The sequence below is a fragment of the Pygoscelis adeliae genome, unplaced genomic scaffold, assembly GCF_000699105.1.
Source record: "Pygoscelis adeliae isolate BGI_AS28 unplaced genomic scaffold, ASM69910v1 Scaffold1, whole genome shotgun sequence".
Classification (NCBI taxonomy): domain Eukaryota; kingdom Metazoa; phylum Chordata; class Aves; order Sphenisciformes; family Spheniscidae; genus Pygoscelis; species Pygoscelis adeliae.
In genome coordinates, this window is record NW_008824051.1 from 3,119,991 (window position 1) to 3,135,529 (window position 15,539).

Genomic DNA, 15,539 nt, shown 5'->3' on the forward strand with positions numbered 1-15,539 from the left:
TTTGCAGCCCCTCTCCAGCCCCGCTCATGCTGCAGCTCTCACCTTTTCTCCTTCTCTCAAAACCCACCATAAACCCAGGGTGAGCTTTCTGTAAGGCCCCCACTCACGTTCACTGTGGCCGCTGTAAGAGCACCCACACCTTTCTTCTCAGTATGTATAGTACTAATGAGATTTCTTACCAGCCACATTGAGCTCTGACATCTCTTTAGGTGTACATGACAAGAGTCAGCCACTGGAAAAAAGAGAAGAAAAGGTGCATTTAGACAGCGATGTTACACTAAGTCTTCAGACATGTGCCTCTACCTTCAGGCTGTGACCCAGTGACTATGGTCCTTTTGTCCTGCACAGGATAGTTAAGCGATTTTGGAACTGCCTTTTTCCCTTATTACAATTCAGACCTACAAACAGTTTCCATATGTTGCTTTCCATGATAAATTATTGCAGCAGGTGCAGCAGAAGCAATTGCTGGAAAAGGATGGCACCTGTGTGATTGCGAGTGGAAGGGATGGCAGGCTCTGGGAATGTGGCTATCCCACAGACTACCCCGTAAAACAGGTTCAGGGCCTCTGCTTGGAAATTCTGCTCAGCTCTTGGTGCAACAAAGATTTAATGAACTATAAGCCACTGAACTAACTACAGAGTGCAAACAGGAGCCAGCAAGATTGTAAAAGTTTTTTTTAAAAAAAGTCTTTTTAAACACTGTATTGTCAAGTAACTGTCCCCAGACCGATAAAACGCAGCACTCAGGCATATCACTATGGAGCACAGCAGGATTTTTGCTTCAGACTAGCTGATAAAAAGCTTGATGTATCCCCATTTGGCTAGCTATCCTTCAGGCTGTGCTTTTAAGACAAACAGCAGCAGCAAGCATTTGTCTGCTATTTCTTTCTTAAAACCAAGATGTTTTGCAATTCAGAATTAACAGATGGGGCAGTAAGAAATGAGGGCACAGATTTTTTTTTGTCACCTCCTCAAAGTCACTTTGAGCAATGTTTCCAGCAATGACAGGCTGGCATCAGTACGGGAGGACTCTGTGCTTTGGTTGTAGATGGCCACCAATGAGCTGTGCTCACCCTAGTGAGGCTGCATGACTGGGGCCAGGGAACCCCAGGGAAATACCTCCCCGCTGCCCATTACACACATCCAGCCAGGTGAAACCCTCACCACTGTTGGTGTCAGAGGCAAAACCCCTAGCAACGTACATCACACAACATTTTTAACTTCACCCTCCTGCTAACATACTCAGTGGTCCCACTTTGATCCTGGAGAGAGGAGAGGAGAGGAGAGGAGAGGAGAGGGGAGGGGAGGAGAGGGGAGGAGAGGGGAGAGAAGAAGCATCCTCACCTCCATTGCTGTCATCAAAATTTGTGATCTGCCTTCTGCTAAGTTTTGAAATGCATCTAGGGGTAGAACAAAGAAAATTGTATTTCATGAGGAGGAAGCAAGAGTGCAACGCAGACACAAGGCTGTGGCAGCTGAGCAGAGCTGCGGTCCCCGTGCTGGGATGCTCTGCCTGGCTCAGGTATTCACACACACCGTCCTGCCTAGCCACATTTCATTTCCGTGCCGGGTACCCCTTTCAGCTTTGTCCCTTGGATCACAGCCTGCAAAGGCATCCCAATTGCAGGGCCAGAATTTGGCAAAAGTGTAGGGACAGGGAGTGCTCATTGTGACTGCTTTCATCTGCTCTCATAATTCGTTTCAATAGTAGCTCCTGCCTGAAGACTGACAGGAGAATGGTGAACTAATGAAACACATCTTCCCACAGGGAAGCTCTCTGTTGGTCCTTTTCCATCCTCCCTGGCAGTGAGTGATCACAGTGTGCCCTAAAGACAGTGATTCTCTTGAAGTCATTAGCATGCCTTGCAAGCTTTTTCCAGGGAATATAAATGCAGACGCTGCTGTTATTCAGCTAGAGTTTGAATTAACATTGCTGAAAGTTTTCTGACAGAACACTTTGCCATCAGAAAATTTAAATCCATTCAAATATTGATATTCTATGAGCACATTTATATTGCAGTTTGTCTAGGAGAATTGTTCAAACCCAAGTGTTTGGATAAAGTCAAAACACAGTATTTTGAGTTCTTTTTATTTATTTTGAAATTACTTTTCTCCTAGAAATGTGCTGTTGTAATAAAAAGTTGAAACAAACTTAAGTCTGTCTATGCTTGAACAACACATTTCTCCAGGAGCCTGTTTCCCACCCTGAATGGAAAAGGCATTTTAAGATCATGAACGTTTTGAAACCTGCCCGGCTTTAGGCAAAAGTGCAAGGCTGCTAGGAGAGTGTAGGAACAGGGCACAAGGGCGTGTTGCTCGTCGGCCCCTTAGGAGGCAACCAGAGCTACCTACACGATCCAGAGGAGAGAGAAGGCAGGGAGGAAAGCTAACACGATGAAGCACATCCAGCCTATACTGCTCTGAAGAAAGGCATAGAACAAGGAAATCCTCATGTTGCGCCCATCCCCTTGACAAGGTTGTATTTGGAGGGCTGGGCTGGCGCCCAGCAGTCTTTCTAGGAACAAATGGCAGTGCTGAAGTTACCTCCTCTGAGCAGAGGTAAGTGCTCCTTTACTGCTTCGTTAACTCCAGTTAAATAGAGTTTGCAAAGAAGCTGCTGCTTTTGGTTTGGGTCTCATCTCTGGCTATCTTGAAAGGATGAGTAATGATTTAATGGGACAGATTTTATCTTCTCTGCTGCATTCACATCATCATAAAGATGGACTGCCTTTTATTCCCACTTGGCACCCTTATCCTCTCCTGTAAAAATCTTATTCACAATGATTTGAAAAGTTTGAGAAATGTATTGCACATTAAACCATCTGTAAAGTGATAACGAAAGACTTGAGAGCATTTTAAGATACTCATTACAGACAGCAATGAAACTTTTAGAGATTCCTTTCCACATGGATATAAAGGAGCTGTCTTTACACTGGCACTTAAAATGTAAAAGAATCTTTTTAAAGATGAAAAAAAAATGCCATGGTACTAATTTAGGCATAAGAATTTTCATCTACAGCAAGTGATGCGCATAATCACAAAAAATGGGTGTTTACAAGTTGTCTGGTTTTTAATGAAAGCATTAAAATCAGGACACGCTCTGACTTTCTGAGCTGCTCCTGCTGTACTCCCTTGAAATGGGATTTTAGGCAGTGTCATCCAGGCAGATCTGCTGACCACTACTGGCCCATAAAACATCAGTGGTAAAAACACATGGACAAAAAATGAACACTCGTTTCCATGCACTGTTGAAACGCAACTCATTCCAAAGATGAACTCAATTGCTGTAGCAATGTTCTAGCACATGGGTCACAATTGCTGGGTTTGTTTAGTATTTCCAGTCAAAATACTTATAATAGCAAAAATTATGCTTTTGTAAAGCAGAATTCCATTTACTTTCAGGCAAAGGCTTATTTACAGACACTCCCTCCTTGCAACTGCCAGACAATAGCTGGACACAACACAGGGCATGGGTTTGTTTATCCACTGAGAAGGATCTCAGACCTTCTCCTTACCAAAAAACTGAGAGAACGTCACGGAAGTTGGTGGGAACATCGCTCCAGTAAAAAAAAAAAAAGCACCTCCCTTGCTGTGGTTCACACTTCTCCGAATTTTAACCGAGAGAGAAAGCCTTCCACCTGAGATGAGTTGCCTCTTTCCTCTTCACAGGCAGTGAATGCAGTCTCCCCTCAGTGGTACCGGCAATGCTCCACATCACCCTGGAGGAAGCTCTGCTGTGGACCAGGATGGTCAAGCTTGTGTGGAAGGGCACCAGCACAAGGACACATCTTGTTTTTAGAAAATGAGTCTTAGTGCATAGGGGCTCTCAGGACAAGCTTGCAGAGGTCAGGCTAAATTCATGCAGCAAAAAAGGATTGGCAGCTGAAGAAGCTCTGAATATACATTACCATCGCTCCTCAGCAGGGAAAAACACAGGGCAGCGTGGTGCCACTGCAGCCCACAAGGCGTTCTGATGAGCTCTGACAGGAAACTGCAGGCCGACCTTCCTTCCAGCCCCTTTCAGCAAAGGCATCACTGTATTCCCGGCTGCTGCTTTCTCCCAGGACTAAACCACTCTCTACCAGACAGTTGCCCCTGTGGGCAGGAGGCAAATCTGGTTCTGGCAAACAGGCTGCCCAAAGGGATGCCTGGACTATGCCTGGACTTTGGGCATGGTTGTTATTGCCAAGCTACGCTGTTAGACATGTATTATGTCTCGCAGCGTGTACCTTGCCTCCTGCCACTGCCCTCAGTCTGGCTTTGCAAGCTCCCATGGCGGGACTCTGCTGCCACATCCCCTGCCCAACCCCAGGCCCTGGCGCCGAGACTCCCAGGAGAAGCTGGGGCTCTTCCTCGGCCACCCACCCTGTCATGCTGGGTCTGCTCTGCATCCCTGGATGGCAGCTTGCCTTTCCCCCAGGTTTGTGCGTAAGAGTAGGGGTAGGGTGATGGAAAATCAAAATCCATTTAGTCAATTACTTGAATTGTGGCTTAGGTCAGCAAGCAGGAAACATAGAGCTAACTAATCTACTGTTACCTTGGTTTGCCTTTTTAGCTTTTTTTTCTATACAAAAGAGTGATTTTCTTTGGTTCATAACTGTTCAAGTCTGAGCATAGCATTTACAATACCACTGGCGCTTTCTGCTAAACTGGGAGATACCACATGCTCATGCTATTATGCAGTATAGCATGCCTGGGATTCTTAATTTTTACATTTTCTCTTCTGTTAGAAAATGGTGAAGGGTGCATTTCTTTTTTATTAGCTGATAATTCAGTATTTGTGTCACAGTCTGTTTGGATGGAAATTGGTATTCAATTGAATGAACAAAAATTGCCTTTTAGAATGATTCTTTTATTAGTTAAATAAAACTACCCTAAATGTGCTGGCTACATAGGAGAAATGATTTAAATATATTTTGCACTAAAAGCTGATTTGCTAAACAAAAAGAGAAATTTTCTGCGGAGAGCTGGACTGATAGCTTCGGTTTAATGCATTCTCTGAGACTTCAGAAAATTCTCATTTGCTCACTCCTAGTTTTTAGTGGCTCAGCTGGAAGAGAAGTAGCTTTCCTGCTTTTTCAACCAGCTCTAAACTTTTCAGGTTTAAATGAACTCATCATGGAGCCAAATTAGTTGAATAAGCAGAAAAGAAGGAAACTATTTCTCTACACCTGTGTACAGGGAGATACAGCCAATGGAAGTGGGTTAGTACGTCGACAAACTCTGGTTGCATGAGCCTACTTGGAGAAGGTCTCCAGCAGGAAGCAGACATACAATGCTGAATATTTAAATAATGGAAATACATTTGGGTTTAAGATACATTTCAAATTAAGATAAACCTGATTTTAGATTTTTTTCTAGGAGAAAAAGTTAGTAATTAAAAAAAATCTAATTAATGAAATGTCTTCTTTGATTCTGGTTCTAAAACACTGCCAAGAACCACTGTAGTAGTGAGCAATGAATCCTACCACATTTTTAACCTTTTGAAGGCAGTGGGAATTCAGCCAAGCGCTCTCTGGAGAGCGGATTCCAGCAAGCATTGCAGTGCTGCTTACGAGATGCTACAAGCATGTCTTACACTAGTAAAATGCTGACAATTTGGCATTGTCAGTCTGGGATATACTTGCTCTGAAATCTTCTCACCTGGCAATGTCTCTCAATTAACCTCATCAACAAGACTGAAGTGTCAGTCCTCTCTGTTCCCAAGACATTTCAGTTATGTGCTGTTGCTTATTTGTAAGGTTACTCCCCACACCTTTTGTCTCAGTGGTACCGGCAATGCTCCACATCACCCTGGAGGAAGCTCTGCTGTGGACCAGGATGGTCAAGCTTGTGTGGAAGGGCACCAGCACAAGGACACATCTTGTTTTTAGAAAATGAGTCTTAGTGCATAGGGGCTCTCAGGACAAGCTTGCAGAGGTCAGGCTAAATTCATGCAGCAAAAAAGGATTGGCAGCTGAAGAAGCTCTGAATATACATTACCATCGCTCCTCAGCAGGGAAAAACACAGGGCAGCGTGGTGCCACTGCAGCCCACAAGGCGTTCTGATGAGCTCTGACAGGAAACTGCAGGCCGACCTTCCTTCCAGCCCCTTTCAGCAAAGGCATCACTGTATTCCCGGCTGCTGCTTTCTCCCAGGACTAAACCACTCTCTACCAGACAGTTGCCCCTGTGGGCAGGAGGCAAATCTGGTTCTGGCAAACAGGCTGCCCAAAGGGATGCCTGGACTATGCCTGGACTTTGGGCATGGTTGTTATTGCCAAGCTACGCTGTTAGACATGTATTATGTCTCGCAGCGTGTACCTTGCCTCCTGCCACTGCCCTCAGTCTGGCTTTGCAAGCTCCCATGGGGGGACTCTGCTGCCACATCCCCTGCCCGACCCCAGGCCCTGGCGCCGAGACTCACAGGTCATGGTTTCAAGGCGCAGCATGCAGCACACGAAGTCAGAGAAGCCGATTCTCCTGGCAGCATCGCTGTACCGCAGGGCCATCAGGCGCAGGAGCTGCTCGTTAGCGGCCAGACCTGCGGAGGGAAGAGGAACGACAGTACTGGGGACTCACTGTGGGATGATGGACCAGCTCTGCTGGCCTTGTGCACCCTGCAAAGAAGCTGGGGCTCTTCCTCGGCCACCCACCCTGTCATGCTGGGTCTGCTCTGCATCCCTGGATGGCAGCTTGCCTTTCCCCCAGGTTTGTGCGTAAGAGTAGGGGTAGGGTGATGGAAAATCAAAATCCATTTAGTCAATTACTTGAATTGTGGCTTAGGTCAGCAAGCAGGAAACATAGAGCTAACTAATCTACTGTTACCTTGGTTTGCCTTTTTAGCTTTTTTTCCTATACAAAAGGGTGATTTTCTTTGGTTCATAACTGTTCAAGTCTGAGCATAGCATTTACAATACCACTGGCGCTTTCTGCTAAACTGGGAGATACCACATGCTCATGCTATTATGCAGTATAGCATGCCTGGGATTCTTAATTTTTACATTTTCTCTTCTGTTAGAAAATGGTGAAGGGTGCATTTCTTTTTTATTAGCTGATAATTCAGTATTTGTGTCACAGTCTGTTTGGATGGAAATTGGTATTCAATTGAATGAACAAAAATTGCCTTTTAGAATGATTCTTTTATTAGTTAAATAAAACTACCCTAAATGTGCTGGCTACATAGGAGAAATGATTTAAATATATTTTGCACTAAAAGCTGATTTGCTAAACAAAAAGAGAAATTTTCTGCGGAGAGCTGGACTGATAGCTTCGGTTTAATGCATTCTCTGAGACTTCAGAAAATTCTCATTTGCTCACTCCTAGTTTTTAGTGGCTCAGCTGGAAGAGAAGTAGCTTTCCTGCTTTTTCAACCAGCTCTAAACTTTTCAGGTTTAAATGAACTCATCATGGAGCCAAATTAGTTGAATAAGCAGAAAAGAAGGAAACTATTTCTCTACACCTGTGTACAGGGAGATACAGCCAATGGAAGTGGGTTAGTACGTCGACAAACTCTGGTTGCATGAGCCTACTTGGAGAAGGTCTCCAGCAGGAAGCAGACATACAATGCTGAATATTTAAATAATGGAAATACTTTTGGGTTTAAGATACATTTCAAATTAAGATAAACCTGATTTTAGATTTTTTTCTAGGAGAAAAAGTTAGTAATTAAAAAAAATCTAATTAATGAAATGTCTTCTTTGATTCTGGTTCTAAAACACTGCCAAGAACCACTGTAGTAGTGAGCAATGAATCCTACCACATTTTTAACCTTTTGAAGGCAGTGGGAATTCAGCCAAGCGCTCTCTGGAGAGCGGATTCCAGCAAGCATTGCAGTGCTGCTTACGAGATGCTACAAGCATGTCTTACACTAGTAAAATGCTGACAATTTGGCATTGTCAGTCTGGGATATACTTGCTCTGAAATCTTCTCACCTGGCAATGTCTCTCAATTAACCTCATCAACAAGACTGAAGTGTCAGTCCTCTCTGTTCCCAAGACATTTCAGTTATGTGCTGTTGCTTATTTGTAAGGTTACTCCCCACACCTTTTGTCTGCTGGATTCCTCACTCTGATTTTAGTCAAGCTTTAAAATACAGACTTTATGTTTCCCCGTTTTTTTTAATTATTTTGATGCATTTAATACTGCCAGTGAGGAGTTTGTAAATACCCCAGGCCAATGCTCCTGCATTTCAGGGCAGCACTGCTGTTAATGCAGCCAGCCTGCTTTACTCTGGCAGAAAATTTGACCCATCATTATTATGCTTTGAAGCATTAGGACAACAGTGAAAATTAAGCACGCACTTCAGTGTTTTGCTGGGGAGAGCACTGAACAGTTCATGGAACAGCTGGCTGGGAGCTGTATTTAGATACATTAGGGCCATTCCCAGAGGTAGCACCAACCTCCCAAACTCTTTCTGAGGCTGTCCACTCCTTCTTGCTTAAAAGCCAGGACGGGGATCATCCTAATGCAAAGCCAGATTCAAATGCAGCTGTCTGGCTCAGAAGGTGGCAAGAATGAGCTTGTAACTTTGTTTTTTCCCCCCACTCAGAACTGCTTATAGCCTAACATGTATTGCATTTGCCATTTAATAGTGCCTTTTTATCCCTTCAAATAGCTGCACTGTTTTGGCTGCCAGGACTTCTCAATGTACAATTTTCCTCCCAGTTTTACACTTTAGCGCCTTTCTTACAGAATGCACCTGGCAGCTTCTCCTTTGACATTTGGCATATTAGTGCTGCGTTCCTCAGGCAGATGCTAACGCTCTGCCCACCTCTCAGCAACAAAAAAACTACACATACATCCCCTGAGCTGATGGCTTCCACAGACAGTACTTCTGCACCAGGTTTCTCCTGGGGACACCACCACTCAAAGCTCCAGGTAGCCAAATGGGAGCTTCCCTACTGTACGATTATAAGAGCATTGCTCAGAGCTGCATTTCATGCACAAAGTCTCCGGAGAGAGAGAGCTAAATGCTAAAATGCTTCACCCATGTGAAGGGGTCCCATGCATTCACTGCAAGTTTCAGCATTCGTGTAGCCAACAGAGGTCAGTGCAAACTAAATAAATGTCTGTCACTATGGCTCTCCCTTACAGGCTTAGTCACTGCCCTGAAGAGAAACTGCAGGAATTGGGGCAAGTGCAAGCATCGATTGTTCCTTGCTCCTCTCCTCTGCTGGATGTCTTGTCCATGACCTAGAGAGACTATGGATAAGCCAGTCTGCAGGCTCTGGCCAGGGCTGTGCTTCTCTGCATCTCTCTGCTGGCTCCCCAGCTGCAGTGCAAAGGGTTTCTCCCTGAAATGAGCTTTCTGTCTCAATGCCCTAAAACAACGCAGACTTGTGAGCAGAGCCGTGATCTAACTGGCACCTCTGTGCAATCCAAACTGCTTTATCCCTGAAGCTCTTTTTTCTTTCCTCTCTCTTTTTCATCCTTTCCTTCACTGCCACAGGGACAAGAAAGGGAGCTGCTCAGCACCTATGGACGTACCTGCCGTCTGTATCGCGCTCTTCAGTTCAGACAAATCAAGAAATCCAGAATGATTTCTGTCTTCTTTGCTGAAGATAACCTAAAAAATAGTGTAAAGGCAGATTTCAAGCTCATATCAGCATTCCCAAATTTACTACCACATCTAACTATGTAGGATGCTTTCCCTCCTTAATAAATAGGCTGCAAGGAAGTTAAACAGATGAGATGTGGTGACTATAACAAGGGAGACCCATTTCCAGAAGGCTCAGACAGTATGTTACGGTGTAAAAAATCCCACAGTTTTGGGTGGGTGGAAGTCTTTTTGCTCACTCTCCCTAGTTTATGTGTGCAGGCAACAATGGGAATACTCCCATGTCCACCGACAAAAACACATTGTCTATAACACGTGAAATAAGCCAGGATTCACTGAATCCCAGAATGGTGTGGGGTCATCTTTCCCAACACACTGTTGAAACCCCACAAGCACTTGAGGTGCTGTCAGTGGGAAGAGCACCATTGCTAGATGGGGAACTGGCACCCCATATCCTAGGTGGCCTCAGACCATCTCAAGAGGGATGAAACAAAGTAGAACCCACCCAACTTTGAGGCTTCAGGAAATCTTCCCATTCTGCAGCAAGACTGGAGGGAGAAGGACCTGACACAGAGAAGCTGCCTGAATTTAGATGGGACCCTAAATACCAAGTTACTGTACTCAGTGCTTCCAAACCTAGGGCTTATCCTGGAGCAGAGACATTTCTCCCAGATAAACTTTCATGGGATCCTACACATTTCCACTACAAACTGCAGTAATGAGTGACATTTTTCAGATGACTCTGTTCAAGAACTCATTTCAGCTTAGAAAGCTTTAAAAAAAATTGCCAGTGGTGGCACACAAACAGAGATTTCCATCAAATTCTGAGCCTAATTGGCCTTCCTACCTTTTCCCATTTTTTCCTCAATATTCCTTGCTCTAGAAAAGCCTCAGCTGCTTGTTTGGAGCACTTTACACACACTACTGCTTCCTGAGCTCTCAACCTTTGCATGAGAGGATGGAAATCTGACCCACTAAGCAAGCAACCTCTGCAACGTTTTTCTCCCCAGTGCTTTGATATCACAGAGCATCTGCACTCTGTTGAGGAAAAGCCCAAGAGTACAGTATCGGCAGAAAAGAGAGAGCAGCCCCCGCGTACCATGTACTTAGTGAGACTTCGCCAGAGGCTCCCGAACTCCTGCAGTGTGAGTCGTCCATCTGAGTTGAGCTGTGCATTTAGTTAAGAATTGAACAGTTAATGAGAGCTAAACCTGGCTGTCTTCGTTCCTGAGGATGCTGCCTTCACATAAAGAAAGACATAAGATGCAGTCTCTTCTGTTTGTTACTTTGTGTTGAGAAAACCAAGAGCTTTTCTGCTCTCAATTATGCTTACAGTTACATTCACCTTTTTTGGCACATTGTACAGCTGCTCATACCTGTGCTCACAAACAACAAAAGGTTTCTATTTATATGGTACATTTAACCACACGGGAACCTGCAGCGATCATCACTTCAGTTGACATTTAGCCACTGAGCAGAGGCCCCTGTGGATGAACATGACCCCATGCTCCAGGCCACAGGTGCACATTGCCTTGCCTCTATGCATGCAGCAGCACAGTATCAGCTCTGCCTGGATCCTCCTGGAGGAACAGGCACTGAAGGAGCCAAGAGGCAACAGCAGCCTTTGAGCTATGCATATGCTACAGGCAAGAAAACGCTTCCCTACCATGAGCTGCAGGAGCCCGTGGGTGTCAGCAGACATCTCCCACAGATGCTCGAAGGACTATGTCAGTGGACCTGCTCCCCTCCGTACACCATCTAGGAGTCCTGGGCAGACATGCAGCACCTCACCTAATGCAGCTGGGATGGCGAAAACTCCCTGAAAGCAAAACTCATCACCAGTTAAATACAAGCAGACAAGTGCCAATGCCATGAAACCTGACTGAAAAAAGCTGATCCTGTCTTTGCAGGCCAGGATAGGTCACACTGTACATGGGTTGTAAGCAGCCCAGAGAATGAAAAATCCATCCTGAATTAAAGCAGAGCAGTGGCTTTGTCAGCTCTTTGCACGTGCCATGCATTCACAGTGCCCATTTAGCCCAGGAGGGGCTTTGGAAAGAGGGAAAAGTCTCTTTCACCGGCTAGATGCACGGGGCATGCAAGGGTCATCTAGTCATTTTTATTCATTCCCTGGCAGTTTGTAAAGGTCTGAAAATGTCTCCAAGTTATTTCAAAGCATGGAAGAAAAGAGACAGTGAGCAAGCAAGGGGGAGAAAACACACGGGAGAATTTATGTTTTCATCAAGGAGCCCTCTTGTTCTACAACAGCCAGCAATGTATTTCCAGTGTTGTCTTATTAACAGTAAAAAGACTGCGTGATCCATCTAAATAGGGAAGGTACACTGGAAAGGATGAATAGTCTGCCAGGCAAGTGCCTGTGATTCGGTGATGACAGTGCTTCTCCCCCTAACACCAGCTTTGCTGGTGGTGCTAGCAGCAGCTTGATGCTCAAGCTGCCATCACAGGCCAGCGTGGTTGCAGCTGTGATGGAAGAGCCAAGCTATGCCTGAGATCTGTGCTGCCTCCTCTCCTCTGGCTCTGCTTGGGACCCTGCGCCCAAGGGTGAAGCTTAGCCAAGCCCTGGGGCCCTGCAGAGGTGAAAATGAGAGCAAAGAGTTAGCTGGTAGCAGAAGGTTGACCCTCACCTTTCAGCAGACATGCTAGAGCCAGGGCATGCATGGCAAAGTCCTGCATAGACTCTTATTTATTGAGGACTGTGGCTAATATTTACTTGCAGCTTCTCACACTGGGACGCTCAGCTCAGCCATAAGTCAAGGCAACGATGGGCAGTGCCAGAGAAGTTTATTGCTTCTGCTGAAAGGATACATCCATCAGAGATAAAATGCCTCTGCATGAATCGAAGCTGAATCTTCCGCCCAGGCTGGTCATTTCGTCTGCAAGGATTGACAAAACAGAAGGAATCAGCGAGAGCTAGGGGGTTGACAGAGGCACCAGGTCACCGTTTGGAGGGAAGGAGGACACCAGTCTAAAGGCTCTTGTGGTTAACAAGCCTCAGATCTGGCTCAGGGTCTCAAACAGCAGCAAGGGCTACGTGTCAGGCCGAGGTCCACTGAGGGAGTCTGACGTGTCTCAGACAACTCTACTGCTCCCTTCCCCAAGGACAGGTGCCCTCTCTGGGCTCACAGGTAGCTACTCTGCACAGTCTCTGCCCACCTACCTGCCCTGATGGAAACTCTTCCCTCTTGAAATAAGGATAAATGACAGTGACAAGAAAGGCCATTTATGGTGAATTAGTGAGTCCTAGGAGCTTTTTGAGCCTTGTGCATGACTGAGTTGGTTCAAGCCCTCTGGCTGTGCCCCTATCTCATGCTATTTTCAAGGTGGACAAGATAAGAAGGCTGGGAAATGCTGAAAGCCAGCTTGAGGCCTCTGCAGAGGAGCAATGCAGGCCAGGGCTGAACTGGGAGAAATTGGGTGACAGTGAGGAGTGGGAGGCATAGCTCCCTGGAGTGCTCACTGGTGCAGCCCAGCCAGGGACTGAGTTCCTGCTGCAGTTGGTGGGACACGGAGCAGGAAGGGGTGCTCATGGGGGCTGCAGGGACATCCAGGAGAAGGAGAGCATGGGCAAGGGAGGTCTGCAGAGCAGACTGTCCCACTGCAGAACTGGGAGGGGAAGGTGAAATTTGGCTGTCAAACAGATGCACAGCTTTGCTGACAGCCATGTGTTAAAGAGACTGTTAGCAGCTCGTCTGGGTTGCATCACCTTCTTTATGTGAACATTACTTTGATTTAAAAAAAAAAATAAAACCAAACTGTTCCAAAGGAACCCTGGTGGAGGTACTTCTAATTCTTCAAGATCCAATAGTACAATAAGCCACACTGAGGATTTTTTGAGGACCGTCAGGACACCACTAAATCCTCTGTCTAATTTACACTAGACTAAGGATAGGGAAGCACCAACAACATTAGCTGGGTTGTAAAAGCTTTACCTTGCAGGATCACTTCATTAAGGAGTTGTTGCAGCTGCGAGGCATCAATAGCTGAGCCCTAATGCAGAATAAAATGCAAAGAGAGGTCTGTGAGCATAAAGTTTTCTCCTGTATTATTTTTGCCCCAAAATTCTTTACTCACACACTGTGGCAACAAAGAAGGACTTCTGCTTATATCAGAGGAGCAGCAGCACTCCCACAGGAGCATAACAAAGCCCTTCACGCTGCTGGGCCACTCTTTGTCCTTCCCTACAAGAGTCTGCAGGGGAGTTATGGGCACCCCCATCACTATGGGGTATTTCCAGCAGTGATGGGAACACTTGCTGACTTCACCAGCCCCTACCTGAGGAGCTGCCAATGGGCAGGCACAGCCCGCAGCTGGGTGAGTGGGCTGGGAGCACAGGCGCTGCTGCCTGCTTCCCTCTGAGCTGCCCAACCCATCAGTGAACCTGACTGCCTCCCTCCCAAGACACCCCCAGGGCATTCAGCATGGCAGCCCGTGTTCATTTTCACCTTCATGCATTGATATAACTATTAACTGCAAGAGGTCCATTGTGCAAAGACTTTTGGCAGTTATTTTTTTTTCCTCTTGACTAAGTTGAGGAGTACTTTTTAACAGTTTATTAAACCATTAAAAGCATTCCTGTGAACACACAGAGTTTGGCTCTGAAAAAGCAGGAATCAATTACTCAAATGCTGACCGATGTCTGGTTTCCAAATGCTGCGAAGGCAAATGGAAAATGATGCTGATGAGAGGGGGGAATACCCAAGGCTTTCTAATTGCTTTCAGTAAATAAACAAACTAAAGCAAAAAAAAAAAAAGTACACATGCAAGCCCATCACCAGCACAACCACAAATCTCCAATCCTCCTCTGATACATGGGGCTAGCCAATCTATCCCAGCTGAATGTCCCACTTTTCTGGTGGTTTTGGCAGGTCAATCAATACTGTTTTCAGGGTATCCACTTGAGGATGGAGCTACTCTTCCAAAAACCATTTTTCTAAATGGATTTGTATCAACATCGGAGATCAGTTTTTCTTTTTGCAAGTCTACATGCCTTTTTTATTTATTTTTCAGCAAGATGTTTTAGATAGGATACCTGCTTAGCATATCTTAGGAAGACAGCCTTATAGGAGCTGTCCCGGTTCTGTCTTGGTACATCCTGGATCAAAGACAAAGCACGGACATAAATAATTCAGTTACAAAACAACTGGTGGCAGAAGTCTGCAGATCTAAACAGCACTTTAGAGAGGGCAGGGAATGTACAGTACAGGCTGCAGTTTTAACACCCCAAAAGTAAAGTGGACTGGGAGCAAGAAAGAGCTACCACAATGAAGGAAGAAGCATAGTTTGGATGTTATCAGTACAACCAGGAAGGAGCAGCTCAGGGCCTGAGGAAGACAACAGAATACATCCAGGGTGGAGTTCAGCAAGTCAATACATGAGTATAGAGATACAAAGCCTGATCTTTATTGATGGCCCTCGGTTGAAACCACTGGCCTAGGGCATGTGAGATTCATGTGAACCAAGAAAATAGAGCAGGAGTTGACTTTTCCTTTCTCAATCCCTGTACCTTCTCAATCCCAAGGCAGGCTTGACTGTACCTGAACAATTGCAATTCAACAGTTAAGTGATTTTTTTCAACCTTCCAGTGAGGAGATCCACCAGGCACTAAGGGGAACTATCCTTAACGTTATAAAGTTTCCCCCCAAAATCTAAACCTAAGCCCTAATGCCTTCAGCTCTGTGCAAGATAATTCACACCAGTGAAACCCAAATACCTGAGGTATTGGGCAGAAAGTGTGGGTACCATAATTCGTCAAAGTCAAAACATTGGCTAACGACAACAGCCAAGTAAACTGACAGCTTGTCAGTGGAAAGCGATAATAAGCCACCATTTACACTACTGGAGCTTAATTGCAGGCTGGAAAATTAATCACAAGGAAAGGACTCTGTTTTCTGTTATGCCGAAGCAGCTTTACACCTTTGGCTTCAAAGACCTGCACTGAGTTTGCATTGCTATAAATAACAGCCTCTCAGTGGCAGGGTTT

The 15,539-nt window shown here is 45.5% G+C and overlaps 1 protein-coding gene across 1 annotated transcript in view; it reads right to left on the reverse strand.

The window, feature by feature from the left end:
- Positions 1-205: 205 nt before the first annotated feature.
- The window catches only part of CAPN13 (calpain 13), a 46,626-nt gene continuing 31,292 nt past the window's right edge, over positions 206-15,539 (reverse strand). The window contains exons 14-21 of the mRNA XM_009333687.1: positions 14,589-14,651; positions 13,489-13,546; positions 12,365-12,432; positions 10,638-10,706; positions 9,469-9,547; positions 6,407-6,523; positions 1,345-1,400; positions 206-232 (exon numbers count right to left, since the gene is read on the reverse strand). Of these exons, the coding sequence (XP_009331962.1) occupies positions 206-232; positions 1,345-1,400; positions 6,407-6,523; positions 9,469-9,547; positions 10,638-10,706; positions 12,365-12,432; positions 13,489-13,546; positions 14,589-14,651 (537 nt within the window). The remainder of the gene's footprint in view (positions 233-1,344; positions 1,401-6,406; positions 6,524-9,468; positions 9,548-10,637; positions 10,707-12,364; positions 12,433-13,488; positions 13,547-14,588; positions 14,652-15,539) is intronic.